Raw genomic sequence first — 22,243 nt, forward strand, 5'->3', positions numbered from 1 at the left:
AAACAGAGTCGGTAAACTTAAACTGTCCTTAATTCCAAACAATACCACCGGCATTAATAAGTACTATCGATCACTTAAAACAATGCAAGGCGAAATAACAATGTTTTAAGAACTACAGGAAAAATTAGGCAAAAAGAAAATAACACTGAGTTACTGCGGATTTTGTTTACTGGGGTTTACACCAATTTAGCAATTTAATGACCAAAAAGGTCAGATTCCGTTGAGGTAAATGCTCAAAGTATGTGCAAACAAAATAGTAGTTGACGAAATTTCTGTCCTAATTAATAAGTTTACGATTCAACAAAACTTTAAACATTTTATGTGTGACTAACTTAAAGGACCTTGGGACTTTTTAAAAACGAACCAGACATAATACTTGAGCAGAATATATGCAGCGTCCCAAAACTTCCCTGAAGACGAAAGAAGACATGTATTCAGCACGGAGAAGGTATGTGAGATACTTGCATGGCCCAAAGGCCAGCTCACCCGGAGTAGTACTAAGGCCAACTCAAAGGTCGATCCTCTCTAATGCCGAGGGATGAACAACCATCGTATTACATATATGCATTCGGCATGGAGAAAGTATTAGGACTACTGATATAATATGGAGGCCAGCTCACCGGGCAAAGTTCGAAGGCAAAGGCAAAGTAACCCTTTGCCATAACCGACCGTCAAATGTACCATAAAATTGTGTTTTCTAGAGTCTCCTATAAATTCCTAAGAGTCCTGAGTGGTATGGAAGAACATTTAGCAAAGATATGCAAGAACTGGTGCACTGCTAGCGTTTCTTGTATGTTACAACCTAAAGCAACAGTATAGTCTGCGGCAACTAGAGTTTTTTGCACCGAAATACCAAATGAAATATAAAATCACGACAAAATAGGAAAAAATGGGTCCCTAACTTTAAGTCACTGGGTAACACATTATGCTTTTGTTAAAAACTCTAAGGCAGACCTTAAGGGTTAAATTTTCACAAAGATCTTAATTACAAAAGAGCGCAAATATAGCTCAACACTTAAGGAATAAAATGTTCTTCGTTGATAGTTGCCTTTTATGTAACTCATTTACTGCTCCCCTAATTTACTTTTCATTTTTAATGAATTATTATGCTATCCAACTTTTCGCCTAAAGCAAGGACTAAAAGGTGTTGAAAAATTTTTGCGTCAGAGTTTTCTACCCCCTTAAAGGCTTAGCACATTCGTCTGATTTACAAACTCCTATAACGTGAAACAGCACTCTGATAGTTGGATGCTAGTTTACATGCGAGTTTACAGTGCGGGCTCTCCAGACCGCATAGGTTACACATCAGATGTTTGACCCTCCTTCCATACAGATTGTCGTTCGTGATAAGCCTATTCCTAACACCGCTGTGGAATATTAATAGACTTTTAAGAACTCTTAGGTTGCTATTTTAATAAAGCAGGCAAGGAAATCCGCTTTGTAAGAGCGATTGCTTCTATTTTTATTGCTCATCATCAAACTTGCACGATAAAGGAGAGTGAGTTCTGTAAAGGGCAAAATACGCTAAAGCTCTACAGAAAATGTTGATTTATAGTACAAAATTTACAAATATAACAAAGCTACCCTTAGAAGAAAGGCCACTAATAACTGAGGCGGTTGTATACTTCAACGACTTGAGAAAAACCCTGACGGAGTTGTCTAAGGCACTTATAAAAACCTTAATCGCTTAAATATATTGCTCTTCCTCCACTTCTCACTATTCAAATAGAACACAGATAAGTAGTTGAATAGCACTAAAGCAAGAGCACAGCAATGGAGAAGAAAAATGTAGAATAGCAGCAACGCGTAGCTATGATCAAGTGGCCGTTTTCAGGCTACTGTTCATGCTGATAGCGAATGGCGTACAAACTGCACCCGCTATGCGAAATCGCTTAGTTTTGAGTACCGAGAGACTAGTTGACCCTTCTTTCACCACTGTGGCTACAAAAATTATTCAACTCTACAAATTTAAACTAACCAATACGTGACGATGACCCTGGTTTCACACGTCTTCTTGTCAAAATAAGGGTTCAATAATTGCTTTTCATGGAATCTAAGTCGTCTTAAAAACATCGACTGCATCGAGGTGAATGATGCATAAGGGTGATTAGGAAAAGCATAGAGGACAAAGGTCAAAAGAAAAAACGGGGCTACACAGAATTTTGCTATTTCTTTAACCGCATGTTTCACCACGCAGACCATTAGTTGTATTGTGACTCATAAGCATAGCTGAATGGTCAAATCATTAGCTCCTGACTTTTTCCTGCGTACAATTTCACCACTTCATAGGAAAGTCTGGGTCATAACAGTTTGAAATACATAGATATTGGTCCATTTTTAATGTATCCACTGGTTTCTAAACTAAAGTCCTCCCACTTATTTTCAGTGTCACTTAATGGCATAATTAATTGTTTGTAACTGTACTAAACAGCGTGAAAGTACTTTTCTTACAAAACTTTTTTACAGGAACTCTATAACAAGGGTTGTATTTGTTTTATTGGGCCAAATGGGCTGATTCGCGTTAGAGCCCTTTTAAACCACGTCTTAGGATTGTTTAAGTGGTAGCGTAGTGTGTTGCTTTGCGATGGAACTGAATAAACTAATGGATGAGGACTATGAGAAACTTGCTAATGTTGAGGAAATGAGCGAAATTATCCGCAGACTCTCATGTTCTGATGCGAATGTATCTGCAAAAGCAGTTGAAGAAGCCGATAAGCTTTTGAAAAAAATCAACAAAAGTAACTTTGCCTTATAGTGTTTAATTTTTTAGCCAGAAGTGGGAGTCGTACTAATAAGACTTTTATCAATAAAAGCCTGGACAGTGGGTCAGCAAGTAAGTAAGAACGGTTTTCGTTCCTTGCCGCTTATCCATGTGGTTTTAAAAATAGACTATACTTTACTTTTTAAATAAGATTTAAGAAGTTATGAGGCTTTGTTAACTTGTTTTAGCACAACACACAGGTTTGAATGCCAATGGCTCTGGACCGGAGCAAATGTCCGTGGAAGCCTTCAAAGCACAGGTTGCAGCGGATGCTGCAGAACGCTCTAGACGTCGAGCAAGGTGTCGAGCCAGAGCAGAAGAGTTCAAAAAGCAAGCAAATGAGTTCTTTAAAGTTGGTGACATGGAAAATGCTATCAAACTATACACTAAAGCAATCGATGCCTGTCGAGACTGGGCAGTTCTCTATAACAACCGAGCCTTGGTAATTGGATAAGTTGTTTATTTTATTTTTCTTTACAACCCCTTGCCACCCGGTGTCTACTTCTGATTAAATACTATACATTATTTGGTTAAGAGGGAAGATGCTTTGACTTGTCCATTTTTTTGCGTACTAATTTCAGGCCTATCTACGTGCTGGTCGTCCAGAACTGGCACTAGTAGACTGCGACCTGGCCCTTCGTCTTCTCCCTGCGGAGCCAAAAACCACTCCCACGGATATCGGTGAGGACGCAGATGCGGCGCGTGACACAAACCAACAAGCAGCAAAGGCTTGTCTCCGCCGCGGCAAAGCCCTGCTCGTGTTGCGTAGACCGCGTGACGCTTTAAGTGCCTACGTCGATGCAAGGGCGTTTAACGTCTTTGCCCACCACCCTGCAACTGGTGTCATGCCTGATACCGATTCGGACGTGTGGCCACCCTTTCTACGTGAGGGTGTCGCGCAGGTTAAGGCTGCTATCGCTGCCGACAGTCTTGATTCCCAATCGTCTACTCAACTCTCTCTTTTCAATGATTGCGAACCCCTGCTTCTCGAGACGACAGAGTGGGTGACTTTTTTGGTGTGATCCCCTTAAATAAGTTGGATGATTATTTTTCTGTGACTTAAGGGAGCGCTTCCTTCGGTTGATAACTGAGGCTGCTGTTTTCGGTCGTAAGATGCGTCAGTACACCTTGACGCTGCGTCAGATGGCAGCACTGTTGAGTACAGCAAATGTGGCCCCTAACATTCCCTTGACTACAAATGGATCGGGGAGTGAAGAGGAGGAGGCAGCAGAGAGAACGGAGGTTGTGACTTCTCCCAATGGCGATCAAGCGGCTCCAGAAAGTGGTAGCCATCACAGAAAAAGAAAGAAAGGAAGAGACGGTGGAAAGGCTGCTTCAGCTTCTGCGTCCCCGAGAGATGGAGACGCCAATGAAGCAGCCAGCGGTGAGGTCGCCACACTGGCAAAGCTGCAATCTTACTTCAGGGTTAGAAATGGTTTCACGGTGCTGGAGTCACAAATGAAGGTAAAGTCCTCGTCATTACTCCAGATGATGGCATTAGCTGCCTTGGTGCAATTGCTTAATTGGGCTATTGCTAGACATGCTTTGTTTGTCCATTCTGGGCTATTTGGTGAACTATGCACTTTGCCGCTAGTTCAAGCGCGGTCAATTCGCTTTTGGATTTCGAGTCCAAACATGTGTCTGGTCTGTATTTGCATTTGCTGACAAATTTACATAGCATCACAGTTTTACAAGTTTTTTTAGTATCCAGTTTATTTTAAGCGTCATAATTGTATCACAGCCTTACCATAATGCCACACTTCAAATTGTGAGCTTTTGAATGCATGCTGAAATCGCTTAACCTTATGATCAAGTTATGTCAGATTGCTTCCGAGTTTCTCAAGTTGGCGTTCAGTAGCCTTAAAAATAGTATTTTACTATTTTGCCGGTGCAAGTTTTGTACTGGAACGCTCTTCAGCCAGCATTTGCGTGATTCGGTGTCACTTTTCTGTTCATTAGCTTCCTTCTGACTTTTGAATATCTTCGAGACAATGGACTTTTGAAAATGACGCATACATCCCCTCCACGACCTGTCTTATTTGACGTAAACAGCTCCACCTACAACTTACTTCTTCACTTGTGCATTGCGTGTTCTTTTCGTTTCCCACTTCAGCGTTTCGATGCTTCCGGTGTGGTGAAACTATTCTGCCGACGGGAGGGCACTGTTACTAAAGCTCCCCCATCAGACCAGAGTGTGGAGGACATTTTGGCCATACTGGATCACCTGTTGAGCCTCATCACTGTGTGCTACCAACTAGCTCGTGATTGTGGCGAAAATCAGCGTCTTTTGGTAGAAACCATGCCTCAACTATTCTCAACCCTCCTCGTCGACTGTCTCAAAGTCTCGCCCTCATATGCGCGACTTCCTATATCATCTACCATGGCACCAAAGTAAGTATCTCAGTAGGGAAGGGGTCTGGTGTCTTATTTCTTCTCTTCTGTGTCCTCTTAGAGTATATTTAATACGGAAATGACGTAATGTGGAAAAACTTAGCTTCCAATGTATATGATCTTTAGTGTAAGCCGAACTAGAAGGTACCGGTTATCATTTTGCCATGCGCGAGTGTCTTATGGCCTACTTTTGATCTGCATTGAAATCTTTTGACGCTTTTTAAATAGAAGACGGGAATAGCTTTGACATCTTTACTAGGCTGTTTTCCATCCTATCGAAATCTAGATTCCTTTAATACTACCACTGATTATTACCAAAATGTGCTTTTTTGTTAAAATTTTAGGTTGGAGAAAGTGATTTCCGATTTGTCCTTGATTTATTTTAATGTTAGGTTTTTGGTCTTATCAGGATTTCTTGAAACTTCTTCAATTTAATGCTGCGTTTTCGTATCTTCATGACTTAGTAGTGATTAAACTTGGGAATCTCTAATTTATTTTTTAGCTCATCTTAATTAGGCTCAAACTGTGATTCATCTATCTGTTTCACAAAAACGTGAACCTTGGGCTGAACACTAACTAATCATTGGAACTAGGATGTTAGGGGGGAGGGGTTGAGGGGCTATCGATGGGCAACTATTTGATTGGCGTGGATGTGAAACAGTAATAGGCTTGTCATCCCTTACTGAGGCTAATTTGCAGTAGGATGGATTCATCTGGATTATTCATTGCCATCATGTATTATTCTTAACTGAGGTCACACGGAGTCGTCGTCAGCTGTTTCATAATACGGATGCCGTATGAGTCACGATTGAATGCCAGCGCCATCAAGATGATAGTGTAGCTATCAACTCGAATAAATAAGTGAGGTAGTTTATTTTGGCATCATGAAGCCAAGTCTGGTAATTGCAATATAGTGCTAATTTTGTCATGTATGAGCGTTGGGTCCAACTATTTGTGCCTTTCGTATTACGTGTCCGCTACTGGCATGGATATGATAGATTAGTGTGACACGTGGATGAGTAATACCAAGCGAATTCGTGGTCGAAGTGACTTATCGCTAGTTCAGATTGGGCCGTGATGGCTAGGATTAATCAATCAAACGGGGTGCGTATTCTACTTACCATGCAGCACAATCCACTCATCACCACAATCCACACCTTATTGTCGTAGGACTGCCGCCAGACAAGAGCTTCAGTTGCATCACCTCCTGGGTCTACTTCAGTGCTCCGCATGTGACCTCATTGCACTGATGTCCTGCGAGGCCAGTGGTCGCGAGGGCCTGCTCACTTACCCAGGGCCCGCTGTCCTCCTTTCTGCTCTCGCCACTTGCCTCTCTGATGCCCTCGGTCTGCCTTGCGCCACACCGGTTTCTGAACTCTCTTTCTGTCGGTCTTTAAAAGCGCAGACCGCCTTGGCTCAGCAGCGCTCCTTCGCCGACTGCTTTGCCACACAGACTGTGGCAGCTGCTGCAAAGATTCTTGAGAATATCACTAAAAGTCCACGTTTCCTGGTTAGCTCACACGATACTTGTCTTTGTGATATCTCTTATCTGATCCAAAAACATTACTTGGTTCCTTCTCAGTGGCCGTGTCCTGAAGCGATGCAAATTAACTGCTCCACAGTTTCGTATCTCTAGATTATGGAGCTTGTGGTGCATTTTGTATCTGCGTTTGTTTTTTGCAATATCCTACTCTGACTTTTACGTTGAATAGAATTCATTTACCTTATGTTGACTAGAATTAGGGGTCGTTTCTCTTGAAACCGAGTTGTTTTAATTTACCTGTCTATTTAGTCAAGAAAGGATAGTCTACTACAAGGATTTTTTGTCAACAGTATTGCCAAAAGCTCTATTTCTGTGCTCTTCAATAAGTTAATTACCCATTAAACCGCACAACAATGTGGCAATGACCTTTTCATTGGAGGTGTCTGCCCTTTACAGTTACATGTGAGCTCTTCAGTTTTTGAGCAGTTTATTTTCCCTATACAATCTTTCTAGTTCATCGAGGCGTAACTAGTGACATAAATGGATTGTTGAAATGACACATTGACCCAAATGGCTTCATTCGTGACATCGCTGTTTGTACCCAGAAATTCTGTTTTTTTTTCAATACAACCGCTTGTTTTTTACAGTTTAATACACTAGCACTTTCTTACCACTGAAACATGTTTCATTAGATCGAATCCATTTTCTTCGTACTGATGGGTCCTATGAAACTGTTTTGATCAGACTTCCTAAGAACAGTGTCGTTAATTCTTCCCTACTCATCGAGATGAACTGGTCTTGAGAGTGCTATAAATAAGCCTCCAAGGTATCATAAACCAAAATCCCGCCATAGTAACGTAGACTATAATGGCTATGAATAGACTGTGATTCTTTGAAACCCATCTTTTGTAAAAATTAAGACTCGTCCGGCTAGTTATCCTCATGGAATTTGACCCAGTTGTGGCATTGCAACGCTCATTGAACCAGCAACTTCTCATTTCTCGTTCACAGACTGTGGTCCGTTCGTCAGACTGTTTCACAAGTCTTCAGAATGTTGTCGAAGCCGCTATTGCTCCCGCCCCCAGCAATAGCAACTCCACCGCCACCACCTCCGCTCCCGTCACGTGTCTTTCAGTCCTTCTTGACAGCCTCTCGGCAGCCTCGGATGACCCCGTACTGCGCCGCACCATGATCTCCAAACCCAACTTTGTTGTCAACCTCGCCAATTGTGCCATCCGACATGTTCCTCTCATGGTGGATGAAAGGTGCGTTTCATTGCCTTTTTCTTCCTCACCTTGATTGATAGCCACTTTATGCATTTGCCTTATCCTTCCCCACGTTTGCAGTCACACGGCTCTGGTGGCATCTCTGTGTCGTCTGCTTCACAACTTCCTTTCCGGTGAACTACGTATGAAGCTCTCACAACAGGAAATGGAAGCACTGCTTACTCTTGTCGGTGATATTCTCGATACACCCTCGCACTCCTCTCCACTCATTTCTGTCTCGATTGCTCTCCTCGGTCGCTTTATGCCCCTCTGCACTGCCGATTTGGTGAGTTGTTTCATTGTACATATCCTTGGGTCTAGTTTCTTCTAAATTTGGATACCCATTGCTATTGACTTTGTTGTATCGCGGCCTTTTCCATCGTTCGGGTTAGAATCTGGAGTTTTGAATGACTAGTAACCAAGCTCTACATTTATCTGTGTATTCTTCACTGCAGGTTGAGAAATGGAGTCACTCGGGCAGGGATGCACCTGATTTACCTAATAAAAAGCATGTTTCCTCGGTTCCCCGGTTGAAAGAACGCATAAAACTCCTCATCTCCATTGTATGCTCATGGTGAGTATCGTAAATCTCTGCGTCAGCACTCTCATACTTCTACTACAGTTTAATTATTGAATGAATTGTCATAGGGTCAGCGATGCCGTTGTTTATAATCCCAAATGATTGTAGTCTTATCTCTCTGAAACATGGCTTCCGTGAAACACCGTTGGAAAATGCTTTAAAATTTCCGGTAAGTTGTTAATGATGAGCAGGTGCTTATTCGAAGGGGACAATAACTCCCGAGTCACTCTTGATTACGTCGATTATTGTTAGTGGAGAAGAGTGGGGATCTCAGTAGCTTTGATGGGATAGAGATATAGATGGAGAGCCTAGAAATGGACATGTATGTTAAGCATACGCATGTAATCAGTACCGCTCTATTGCACAGTGCTGTTCTTGGCGCTCTTTGTAGTCGGGTGTATTAGAATCATGCAATAAATTTTTACCGGGCCGATGTCAATACTATTGGCATGTTTCGCAGCCATCACGTTCAACCGTTACGTCGTCTTCGTGGACTGTATTGTAGGGATTACCATCAAAATGCTCAAGAGTGGCCAATTTCTCATGACAATTTCACTTTGCATCAATTACACTTTGCATGAACGCTCATCTGAAAACAAAACCGTTCCATAAAATATGAGGCATGGATTGGTCCCATTGAGGTGCTCTCCGTATTCATGCCTACTTTCTATTACCACCAGTCCGTCATCTTACCGTATCCAAATGAAAACTGTGTAATGCGTTTATTATTATCACCGGAAGGGCATTTCTTTTGATTAAATTGTTTATTTTGGATTCTAAGGTCGTTCCGTCTTTGCTGTCTGCCTATGACTTCTAGCTCCAATTCTACCAACTCTTCCAGTCACTGTTTTTTAACTTTCCACCTAGTTCCACCTCGACTCTTGAGAAGGCTCTCTCCCCTCTGATTCCAACCACCGTAAACGGTATCACAAAGGTTTACGAGTCTACAGAGAGCCTGACGGGTCACCGACTCCGTGGCGCGATTCGGGCCCTCTCTGTTATCACGCGGGCTCCAGGATGTGGAGACGTGCGCATAGCCATCGGGGACGACCGACTTGTCGCCCGTAAAGTTGCCTTCCTGGTGCGCGCACGTGCTCCGCCCATCTCCGAGGCGGAGAAGCGTTCCCCACCCTACGATGAGCCGCTGGCGGCCAACGCTTGTCTTATCTTGGAGGCATGTGTGGACGACACGGTGTTGGCAGAGAACCTTATTGGCACTACGATCATCATGGACCTGCTTAAACTTACACGAGTAGGCTTTCTAGCAATTTTTATGTTTTGCGGGGATTTTGTAGCCCAAATGTTATCCCTGGTGGTGAATTCGCGTGCTTTCATTGTTCTAATGCTTGCCTTGATTCTGGGTAGTAATGCTGCCACGGCGGCCAACACAAATGAGTGTTGTATTCACCGTTCGCACAGAAGCATTTGTCGCCTGTACAATTTTGCGACAGGTTAAGTAGGAGTCGATCATGTGTCCAGGATCAACCAGATGTTGCCAGAGATGGTTGAGTGTTGACACGAATTACTACCGAGACTGTAAGTTGGAAACCACTATGGTCATAATCCTGGCTCACAAGAGTACGATCAATCTATAGGCCTTTGCATCGTAAAGTGGCTTTCGCAAGATTGGGCATTCTATCACCGCATCGTACTGTAGCTATAGTTTTCTGTACAAGTTGATATCTGAGGATTCGGATTTTACGTCTTAGTTGACAAGGAAGTTCGTTCATTGCCTCTCGCTGTTGCCTCCCACTTGATCAATTGTGAAAATTTGACATTCACGCCAATATCACTTTGTGACAGGACACACTTTTTACCCAGTGTTGCGTGTAATATCGCAACAGTAACATTTCTTTCTATAGCTGTAAGAATAAACGTCTCGGTTTGGTTCGAATAGTGCTAGTTTATAGTTGATGCAGAGTTACAGCACCCAGTTGAGATTTCGCCGTCCAAATTCCAAATCAAGTTCCATCTGAAAGAAGCATACTGAATCGTTACCCATTGGAATGAAGGGCTAGCTCTGCTGTTGGGTATCATGGATTTAGTGAACTTGCCATGGTTGTGGATGTCTATTGGTTGGAATGAAACATTGCTGACGTTTTAACTAGCGTATGTGTGTTTCTTATGGTGAATTGCCTTTTATAGGAAAGCGGGAGCCTAGTGTCTCAAGATTGGCGTAGTATGTGAACTTCGCTGGTTAGCATTTGTGCAGCAGGCATATTTATGCTTGACAAGACTTGCAGAGCAGTGGCTTGTTTATTTCTTTGTTTCCAGTGGGAGAATCACTTTATGTAGACGTATTTTGTGACAGGTCATGTAGATGCTGTTTTGGATCGAGTGCTGTGCATCAGGTTCATTTTCTGGCGTAAGCACTTCAACATTTTAGTACTATTTGCTATTTATAGCCTTTCATGTCATTGGTAGTGTAGAGGGTTCACCTTCTGGCTCAAATGTGTGCATGAGTGAAGTGCGGTTATATACATCGCTTAAAAGCATCACTTGTGTACCAATGTACGTCAGTGGTGAATCCGTTTGCAGCTTCTTCACCAATGCCTATTGATTCGTTTTGAAGGAGGCGAAGAAACCCCAGACGAAGCGCAACGCTAGCTGCGTGATTGCACGCCTGTCTCTGGCGAGCCATGTGCACCGTGAGGAGATGTCTCGATTGGATGCGATGTCGCAGTTAACGCGATTCGACTCCTGGAATGTTGATACCACGGAGCGTGAACCGGGCATGCTCTTCTAACCACCTCTATCCACACTATCACCACCATCCCCTTCTTCGTCGAACCCATCGTTTTACTGTTAAATACGCGTATCTTCATCAAGTTGTGCTCTCGTTCTTCTTTCAAGCAAGGAGGGTTTGGTGCTACTGTGTCTTGGTAATCAAGTTGAGGCGGCCTTCTGTGAACATTAGAAAGGCTGCCTTGAACCCATGTAGTACGTGCCGTTTTGAGAAGCCTATAAGTACGTAAAGGTTTGGATGAGAACTAGTTTTAAGTCGGAATATAGGTATTTACTGACCGTTCAGCTGTCAGTGGTCGTCCAATTAACGATATTATAACGGACCTCGAGCTGGGGTGTCTGGCCCGGTAGCTGACTCTAATAGAGAGAGGTGGTTTCCTCTGTGCAACGCAAGATATGGTTAGATGTCTGGTTGGCAGTGGAAAACTCAGGCTTGATTGCACGACTCGAGTTGTCTCACCCACCGCATCCGGGCCCTGCTTTATGGTAGACTCGGTTTATGGTGTCGGCTAGTCTCGACAGCTTAGCTGCAGTTCGCGATCGGTTACCGTTGGAAAGATAACCACGAACCAGTACAAGCATTCGATACGGGGGGATGTCCGTTTCAAGAAAAATTTAAAATCTCGACCAAAATCGTTGAGGATATGATTTCTTAAATCTATCCACCAAGGAAAAAGGCATTTCATAGGAATATAACAGAGTTTGGCGCTACACCGGCCCATGACAAGATTAACTTGAAAAGTCTTCAGTTGAATCTAATGCAAGTTAGATTTTGGATTTCAGCTGTCAGTGCGTTTTTTAATACTCAGTGTCATAATCGGACTGTTGCAGTTGATTACTGGCCCTATTGGTACAACCATTGGGTCACAATGGTTATATGAATGCCAGTGAAGAAAATGTTGTGTAAATGGGGTGGTAATGTGGGATTTTGCATTCAAGCGAAGTTCCGTGGTAGAATTAGAGCTTCCTCTGTCTTAAGATAAAGTGGCTCCTTTTTTTGGTCACCAGGTTAGCACATTCCGCAGCGTTTGTAATGCTGTTTGTGATGCGCTGCCTTATAGAACTGGATTTCATTTAGAGTCTGTAATAATTGAGAGTCAAAAGTTTTTTGTAGTTATGTTCTTATGCCAGTTCTTCAAAGGACTTTGGCACAGGGACAAATTTTAAAGGACTTACGGTAGGGGTTAAGCAATCTGTGGTAAATCTAAGACTTGCTCCAAGTAATCTGTGAAGTGGCTTGCTCCATTAAACCCTAGAGTCCACCCAAAATGCTCATAGTCAATAAATCCAATGGAGAAATTCAGTTACTTCCCATGGAGTGGTGGCACAGTTAGGCTAAGAGTCTTGCCCTAATAGCAATCACCGACTATTTCTGGTGTGTTAACCTTATTTACGTCATCACTTCTAAAAGTTAATATTTGCCCTATCAAAGAAAGAGACGAAAACCGTAATATATAAAATGATGTCAGTGTTTAAACATGAATATTTGAAAATCCCGTTCAATTGCTTCCTTGTCAAAGGATTGACCATCAGTGTGGACTTAATCTGCTTTAAAAAATACACACTAACAGATAAAACACCCAAAAAAAGATCAGAAAAGATGGGAATTTGTTTGACTAATTCATGCAGTAATGTCCAGAAAGACCTGTTTGTGACTATGCACTGTTAAACACTAAATCTCCAACTTTGCGGCTAATACATTTCCTGAAGTCATATGTCTGTGCTGCAGACAACGCAAATATGACAGAGGGGTAGGGTAAAAATGGATAGTTCGTATGATTCAGCGTTAGTTTAAGTGGACACTTAAGTCTCCGCAGATTTCATGGCCTCCGGGACATGCCAGTAACCTCCCAGTCCTGTACTATAGCAATGTATTTTCTGTCGTGATATTGTGATATTCCATGAATTCAGAGAAGACTCGGAGTGCTACAACGGCGGTGGAGAGGAGTAAACTCTATTCTGAAGGACAGACACCCTGAGCTATGTAGCTAAATGCTGCAATTTAAAGTGTCAGAGGAAGGGCATCTGCTGGTGATGAAAGAATCCATGAAGACAAATAACAGAGGGGTTGAAAATGGTATCTATCTTCTCCAGTTATCTCTGTCTCGTCTTTTACAGGAATCCTATCAACAACGGACATGACACCAGATTTGAACCATTTAAAAAATTCATTGCTGGATTGTTTACGATATCTATGTGAAGATGTCATTTAGATGAAGAAGCAATGCTTCTTCCATCTTTTAACCCAGATAGTTATGTGGCTGAACGCTATTAAAGTCAGAACAAAGTGGTAGGGAGGATTACATGCGAAAGTAAATAAAGCCTCGCCGTGTACTAAATGGCACTGCTTTTAGGTCAGCGTTCCTTCGACTAGTGATGAGGATACGAGATGACTACACTGTAGAACGTTGCCCACGCCCCGGCAACAGAAGGAAAACACGTTTCGCCCTTTCTGGTACAGTTCCCAAGGCTTTAAATCTTGTAAAATTGTTGAGAGGTGTAAACCATTACATCTGTACGCAAATTCACTAACTGGTGCTGCCGGTTCGCCGGAGGTCTTATTCTCAAAGCACCGCCTACGCGATGATGGACGATGCGGGAGGTTGACCAAAGGGAGCGCAGGAGAGGAGCCATGAATTGCATGGAATGCTTGTTTAACTAACCATTCGCTTACGAGGGTACTTAAATCTCCGCAGATTTTACTTTAGCTCCTCGGCATGGACTTCGGACCATGACACTAGCCTCTCAGCCCTACCGTACATTAGTAGCATATTTTCTACCATGTTACCGGACTTATAGCTACCTCTAGTACTACAGTAGAGTGCAATTTATTTAGCAAGCCTTCTATTGGCGACGAATTCACGCAAACAACTTTTGCATTCGTCGTACAACAAGTTTGTAGTAATGCCCTGGACTCACTTGATTTTAAGTGTGGGGTAGGTTTCAAAAGTGGTGAAATCATCCCTCTAAAAATTTCACCAAATTCCTTTAAACAGTAAGCTTTTTAGCGTTTATTGCCCGTAAGAACACAATGAATCGGTCATAAACAATCAAATAACGAATTCACTCGGGCAATACGATGCCTGATAGATGCATTGAACTGTACTGGATTGATAGTTGTCCCACTAAGCACTTAAATATATAGGCGCTTTAGTCTTCACAGGTCTGACTTCCACCTACGTGACTTGGCCTTGCAGCCACGTCGTTGGCTTCTCAGCTATTCTGCTTGCTGATAATAGACAAGCATTTTATGCTGCGATGCCTCCAACTTAGGGTGCTTCAGGTCTTCGTCAACAGTTCGATGAACACAAAATTAGTTTGTGCTACTATAAAAAAACATCTGATTCTAACTGCAGAAATGATTGTCTTGGACATTTGTTTGCACTTGTTTGAAAATATTTAAAGCAGACCCATCCATTTAAAAAGCACGCTACGTAATTGAACCACAGTAAGTAAATTTTAATGATTTTTATGGCAAATTAGGCCATTTACAGTCCTCCATGCGTGGATAATGCCTACTTTGTTCATTGAACTTGGATTCGTGGTCATCCAAGGTCAGTTGCGTTTTGACCTGAATCTCTAGGCTTGGATTGTTATTTTGTCCTACCAAAATGGTTTGCCCTTCGTTATCTTAATATTTGCCTCCATAAGACTGAGCCTATGGACACAAGTGAAAGCAGTTTAGAGGTCGCCAACGAAAGCGAAAGCAAGATGAGAGAGCTTATGTCCAAAACCATACAAATTGAAGTTGCCCCAGACCAACAGTGCTATTGGTATGCATTTCTTGTCAGTTCAGTCATAATTTAGCAATAAACCCCGTGATTATTCTGTTCCTGAATTTCAGTGCAGCTTTTGTTATCGGTGGTTTCATCACCAATGCATTAGTTTCGACATTGGGTAAGATGATACATCAATGATTTAATCATTTAGTCCTTCTTTACCATTCATGACAGCCTACCACTTCATGTGCAAAAAGTGTAATAATTCATCGGAAGAAGTGTTCTCTAAGAAGCAAGCAAACTTTGCCAGTATGTGTCAAACAACACTTGCAAACTTGATGTGCATTTGTAATGGCCGTATTTACTTCTCCGAAGAAAAAGAACTTATACCCTACCTTGAACAAAATTGGGAACTTTTGACATCTCAACCTCGTCGAACCAACAACTCCTGGCACACAAATATACACAAAACACTCGTAATTAAGTTTTTTTGTGTGGTGAAATGTTGTAGGTCAGCAATGAACTCTTCAATGTCGTTGATTTGGATCCCCAACACGCGGTTTGTCTATCCTGCCAAGTAGGGGCATCTATTTTCCCCTTTTGTGAAAAGTATATTGGTATCTAATTGTCAATTACTATCACACCAAGTCCTGCTTATACTTACTACTTGCATGAGCTTCTTACCGATGCAGCTTTTTATTTTCAAAAGTATTTTTACCTGAATTAATTTTTCTCATATCTGGAAATTTTGGTTTGTTTGCTTGTCTAGTTTATAATTTTATTCAAAACGCATTTATTTGACTTGGTGAAGCCACTTAATTTGACTAATTTTTATTCTATTTCAAACGTCTACTACAGTCTTGCCAAATGTACATCACTGTAGTTATCTAGTGTGTGGCGGCCATGGTTCACTTATTTTTAGTTGTAGAATTTATTGGTTTCTGATGGTTACTACCTTTTGATCTCACATTAGGTCCCGTATCTTGCTGCTCGATTGGGCGCCCGATTAGGAAGTGATTATTGCTAGTCTACGTTATTGTTAGCTCTGACAGTTTAATTCAGGAATATTGGGTTGTATCGTTGGGAGCGCTTAAGCCATACGACTCCTTTTTAGCATTAGAACTAGCACATACCCTTATGGCCATTCTACGAATAGTGGCCCCTTTTCATCAGCTCGTCGACCTCACTATTGTTAGGATGGATTTTGGTGGGAAGCTCCTACCAGATTCTGGTAGTCAATGTTGCGCAACCGCATGCTGAAATCCGTTCAAATCACCTATGCGACTGGCATATTTGTGATATTGGTATATTCTCGAATTTATAATTCCACTGGATAACTTAACGCAGTTTTTAACTACCAGTCATTTTGTTTATCTTACCAATCCTACCATTTAAAGTTTACTTGGTTTTAAACATATTCACTGCCTATCCTCGCGGTTATCCAAAGGGTACTGGTTCTATTTCTTTAATCACAAATAGTTTTTCAGCTCTTTTAGTTCTATGCGCTTGTTTTTTTAATTGCTTGGTTGGGTATTTCGTAAATGTATTTTTCATATGCTCAAAACTGATTGGTATTTGGTTTCATTTTGTTTATGTTCCCTAACGCTAGATGACATTTTATGACAACTTGCCTTTATCTTTATTTACTTCATCATTTCATTCCTATCATGTCTAGTACGCGCCTCTGCGGCCATTAACCAAATGGCGTTTGCACTATTATAAAGTGTGCATTAGTGTATAACTCAGCTGCACATATTTTATTCCAAACTCATTTCTGTTTACTACTTAGGGGAGCGTCATGGTTGCAGAAACTACTATAGATTCAAAAATCAACAGCATTTATCCTCAAAATAAGATCAAACCATTGCTTAAATTTATTTGATTGCATTACTGTCTTCCCCACTATTTTCATTCAGGCATTATTAGCTTGATTTGATGAGTTTGGTATATCCAGTTCTGTTAAATGAATGGTTTTTCCTGATTGGTCTTTGTTACAACTTAGCAGCCCCATTTCATTTCCACTTGATCTCTTTTTGGCTTCACGTCCCCCTTCTCTACTATATCTATCAAGATTTGTTCCTTATTGCTTGTGTGAGTGCCACATCGATGAAATCTTTACTTAAATTTGTAGTGTTGACAATAATGACAGTAATCTACCCTTCATAAATAACCTGCCTTAGCATTATTTCGTTGATCACTCACGTAATGTTGATACCCTTTAGCGATATTGATAAATACAACTTCTAACAAGGGGAGTCAATCTTACCGTGTAGATAGGTTGCCATTAGATTATGCATTGTATAATCTAACCAACAGCAATGAAATTTCTCTGTCAAAATTCACTACTGACTTAAATCTTATACTTTTTTACTACGGTTGTTAGGACGTGAGCACCATTGGCCCCAGTTACGAGCGTTTCCGCGCCCTCACTAGTCAACTGAAGACCAGCGTTAGCAAACGCAACGCCCACCCCTCCACTGGTCAGTTGACCGACCTGGCCGGCGGTGGCGATAGTTCATCTACAGCCGGCGACGGCTCAGAGGGTGGAATGGGCAAGTTCCTGCGCAAGGGTGGTCAGGTGTGCGGCAGCGGTGCCTCTCTCGGCGCCTCTGGTGGTGGTGGATGCGTCGTTGGTGGTAACGTTCGCTCCACGCGTCGCTCTACTGCAGCAGCTGTTGCCTCTGCTGGCCTCAGCGCTGGCTCTTATGCCATTGGATGTCATGAGGATAACAAGACTAAAATTAGCGAGTTTGGGATTCCTTTAGACCATCCGGTAAACACGGAAAATTACAGGTAAAGATGTGCTTGGCTGAAAGGTGCTTTTGTATTCTCTAGACGTTTAGGTCCTTCTTAAATGGAGAAAAATCATGGGATAGGCTGGTAGTATTGGAATATAGAAAAATTAACTTCACGATGAGTAGTAATTGGAAAAAATATATAACAGCATGAAAATTATGGGCCCTATTTGATCCTTATTTTTCTCGATTTGTCGGCAGCCAACACTCATCGTTGATTTCAGTTTACCTTATGTTCTTCGTGATCATAATGAACTCGATTTACACAAGTTGTTTTGAGACATCAAAAAATGTTATGGCTGCATTTACTCTTGTTTTTCGCAGAACCTTACTGATTGCTTGCAGTTACTCATTCATGTGTATACACTTCTCAGCGGCTCCTACTACCGAGGCTAGAAACCCTTTCTTACTGCTATCGTAGAGTTGATAATCTCTCACCTTTCTACTTTTTTATTGAAGATACGCTCTGGTGGAGGTGGATCCTCATGCGAAGGGTCGAAAACAGTGGGATGAATGTGAAAATACGGCAGGAAAGCCCATCCCTGGTTATTTCTACCGTGTTTGTCACTATCCAAAAGTTGTTCTCTCTCTCCATGATCGAGGTATTTCTTCCATACCTCTACCCTACTTATAGGGCCTGAGTAACCTATTTGATTTATTTTATCATATTTTCCTTCTTTAAACTTCTCTGTTTTGCTTATGTACCAAAGCTTTGAGTTGTCACCGATGTTGTCGTTATTGCTAATGTCGTTTTTTTTTTTTCGCTTCTTAGCTCAGCAGATGAAGGTGCAGGACTCGCAGACTTCGGTGACGGGCGAGAAGGGCTATAGCATGACGCGGGCGACTCACAGCGTACACACCGGCACGTGGTACTATGAGGCCACCATCACTGACCACCCCGAGGGCTCAGCCACGCGCATCGGCTGGTCACAACTTATGGGTTAGCCACACCCCCCCCCTTCCCACCTCGTCTACCTTCCTTTATTGTTCCCATTTCCACCAAAACTTGGGACTAAGACTTTGTCAGCTGGATATGCTAAACAGTATGGAACGAAAGCGATTGCTTTGAAACTAGATAAGCTTTAGGCTCTTATCTAAGGTACATAATGCTTCTACTAACACGGTTTATTATTGTTTATAAAATTGTTTTAGCTCAACTCCTTTAACCATATCCATAAGATCCCTAGAAGCAAAGGCCCAAACTATTCAATTCCCCATTCAGGTAACCTACAGGCTCCCTGTGGCTACGACAAATTTAGCTACTCCTGGCGGTCACGTCTGGGCACGGTTTTTCACAATTCGCGAGGCAAGCACTACGCTGAGTCGGGCTACACCAAAGGCGATGTAATCGGTTGTCTCATCCACTTACCAAAAGTGGACTCTGCTGACATGATCCCCTCCACCGCCGGCGTCCACGCCCTCCCCTCTGGTCCCATTAAACACAACAAATCAGGGTTAAAAAGTGAATTTGCTAGGGTGAAGCCCTTGACAGAAGCACCGCTGATTAACTATCTTCCAGAGACGTACAAAGATCGGGTATCTCTTCATTTTTTATCTTTTAAACAAATTGCTTCACATATGCGGTACTGAAGAATTTATAAGGCATAGTAGAGATGGACTGAAAGTCCAATGACTTCGATGCTGGCCATTATGCAGAACTCATAGACGTGGTTCTGATAGTCTTTTTCTTTTCACGAATCTTCCTCATATGACGTTGAAGCGCAGTATCCATCCAGTGAAGTCGAGGTTGTTTTTATAGTGTATACCGAATCTGGCATCACTTCGGCGTTTAAATAATTTATGAAGATGCTAGAGGGCTTGCGACCCTGGGAGATGGATTGGGGGACTAGCAACTTCGGTATCATGGGCAGAGATCATGTCGCCGTGTAGATCAAATCTCAGGTAACGAAGTATGCGCAGTCTCTTTTTTAAAGTGTCCTTGCCAGTGCTCTACATGGTTAATTTTTTGCTTTAACCTTCAGAAACCTTCCATTAAATTGCAATCAATATCGAGACAGGTGGTACATGCTTTTCTGGACGAACTGCATTGGAAGATACCTTTGAAAGTTCATATTAAAAGGTGGATAATATACAGTGACCGCGTTCCATATGTCAATCGCTTATCCCATGGAAACTCGTCAAAGAGTGTTTTCAGAGGTACCGTGTCCTTGGAGAATGACCATGAACCAGCGCATTTGTGGGAGAAGCGTAGGCGATTTTCTTAGGGTGATCTTGGTTCATTAAGAACTCGAGATAGGGCTAGTTACCACAAGTCACTGCTATTGCAATAGTCCCTCTATTGTGTATTTCGGCGGGTTAAGGTTTCCGTGGCGATTGACCTCATTCATTCTGCGACTTTTGACATGGTGTCCGGCCAGTGAAGTCAAAGTTGTTGCTCTTTTGATTAGGTTAACTACATCCGTCGCCAGTGTGTTATCTGAATCATTTCCGTATGCTTGTGGAATGGGGATGGTCAAAACTCGACGCCACCGTGTTGACTACAAGGGACCCGCATGGTTAATTATGAAATAAACCCAAGCATAATTCTAATGCACAATAGGTAGTCAAAAAATTAACATATACGACTGAGAAGAAATGGGGCTGGATATTCACCAGCCAGTCTTCAGAATTTTTATAGCTTGCCCCGTAATTCACTTTTTTTTCAATGTTTTGTAGCCCCTGATAAAATTCCGCAACTACTACTACTTCGAGGAGAAGGGTGATCCACAGGCATTGGAGAAACAATTGCAGCCTTTGCCACGAAGCAAGGTAATCTTTATGCTCCCATTCTTAATTCAGTCGTTTGCACTTTCTTTTCAAGGTGACTGCTTGAAAAAGTTATCAGCTAGGTATGTCAAGTTCATGGGCTTTCAAAGTGTGAAAAAATCTGCTATATGTGAAATTTTGTGAGATATTTAGTGTTGCTTCAAATGCCCATCCGAATCACATTTGTAAATCATTGTGACATCAGCTTGTCATTTATAGCACCATGCATGGGTTTGGATGTAATATATTTCTGCATACTTTTACGTAAATCAAATGTAAGGTGTATTTCCAAGTTTATCTTGGTAACATTTTGATTGAAAACCGTTAAGTTTTATGCCAATGCCTACTTTGCAAATTAAGGATTTTCGTTAAAAGTCCTTTTTAATTAATAATTTACTTTGGTTGTAAAAGTATGCTTTGAAATGGATATTTCTGGCTGCTAATTTTGATTGCTGCGGCGCCCAAGTCATCTCTGAAGTCGTAATAAGGCATGCCAGTGTAGAGGAATAGTTTGTTATTTGGGTGGAGGAGGGCTGACTGGCCGTAGCTGTAGATGCAAGCCCACGGCACCAAGATGTTAATGGAATTCGCGGACACTCGAGAGCCTACGAAGTCAGGTACACATTTAAACAAATATCTTTCATTACACCTTCTGTAGATTGTTTTTTACCGCAACGGTGAATGTCTTGGCGTGGCCTTTCGTGACATATACGCAGGTGCGTACTACCCGGCCATTTCCATCTACAAATCGGCTACCGTCTCGGTCAATTTCGGGCCCGACTTCAAATATCCCCCTCAGGAGTCGGAGAACTGGCTACCAGTGGGTTTTGCGTCCTGCTTTCAGTTGTAAAATTTCATCTCTCACTTGTGTTGTTCGGTCATATGTAGAGCAGGTTAATGACGATACGAAAGATCTATTTAGTGTAAAGACTTATTTTAAAAGTAAACTACTCAAATTCGGCTACGTGTTCACTGTGTTCACGTCTGTCCCGTATGGCCTAAGTGTTGCAATTCGTGTCTCCGATGATACAGAATTTTTAGGGCTACTTGATTTATTATTAACAGAATAGAAATGCCGACTGTATTGGAAGTGGGTTCTGAATTGTTAGGGTTCCTGGCAATATCAGATGGAGGTGTTTCACCAATTTTCGACATTTCTACTGGTTCTACACATTTCGTCGCATTTGTTAATTATGGTAAAAGAGCTTGCAAATGTGTAATTTTGCTGATTTCTAGAACAGTTGAGAAGGAATAGGGGAAATTTTCACGTACCGAGAGAGTGAAATGTTGACACCTTTATTTTTGCGTCTCATTCACCAGATGTCAGCACGACGTGAAAGCGCAGAGATTGAACAGACAATGGCAGACATGCTGTACCTCCTGGCAAACGATCGACTCATTGAACACCTCATGAAGGAATGCAACAGCCAAGCAGCTGCCAAGTAAAGCCATTTCAGACTTTGTGCGAAAGCTGTGTCCTGGCTGATATATCCTTCCCGTTTTTGGCATTGTTCCCACGTGCCCTCTTTTCTACTCACCTCGGTGTCTACAAGTGAAGCTTTTTGTACTTACGGTGGCTCATTTTATTTTCCCTTTTATTGTGCTTGAGCCCTTACCTCAACAGGTACTGATATTGGCATAGTGTATACCATAGTTGGGTGGGAAGAGTCCAAAGTGTCAACTCGCCGGGTTAGCTGTGTAGTGAATTTCACTTTTATCGAAATTGTGAAGGCATCTA

The 22,243-nt window shown here is 42.1% G+C and overlaps 2 protein-coding genes across 2 annotated transcripts; both read left to right on the forward strand. All coding sequences in view use genetic code 11, as the record gives it.

Annotated features, from left to right (window-relative positions):
- Positions 1-2,584: 2,584 nt before the first annotated feature.
- EGR_01201 (Tetratricopeptide repeat protein) lies at positions 2,585-11,226 on the forward strand (the record flags this gene model as incomplete). The annotated part of the gene is made up of 12 exons (XM_024490450.1): positions 2,585-2,738; positions 2,771-2,833; positions 2,950-3,203; positions 3,343-3,761; positions 3,826-4,225; positions 4,875-5,152; positions 6,323-6,662; positions 7,647-7,900; positions 7,982-8,186; positions 8,356-8,474; positions 9,348-9,732; positions 11,053-11,226. 12 exons carry the CDS (start codon positions 2,585-2,587, stop codon positions 11,224-11,226), a joined length of 3,045 nt encoding a protein of 1,014 aa, XP_024355269.1.
- Positions 11,227-15,255: 4,029 nt separating this feature from the next.
- Positions 15,256-21,951, forward strand: EGR_01202 (Set1/Ash2 histone methyltransferase complex subunit ASH2; the record flags this gene model as incomplete). Its single annotated transcript, XM_024490451.1, has 9 exons — positions 15,256-15,420; positions 15,456-15,503; positions 17,328-17,737; positions 18,199-18,341; positions 18,512-18,679; positions 18,962-19,149; positions 20,416-20,508; positions 21,164-21,325; positions 21,826-21,951. 9 exons carry the CDS (start codon positions 15,256-15,258, stop codon positions 21,949-21,951), a joined length of 1,503 nt encoding a protein of 500 aa, XP_024355270.1.
- Positions 21,952-22,243: the final 292 nt, after the last annotated feature.

This window comes from Echinococcus granulosus (assembly GCF_000524195.1).
Source record: "Echinococcus granulosus chromosome Unknown EG_S00004, whole genome shotgun sequence".
NCBI lineage: Eukaryota > Metazoa > Platyhelminthes > Cestoda > Cyclophyllidea > Taeniidae > Echinococcus > Echinococcus granulosus.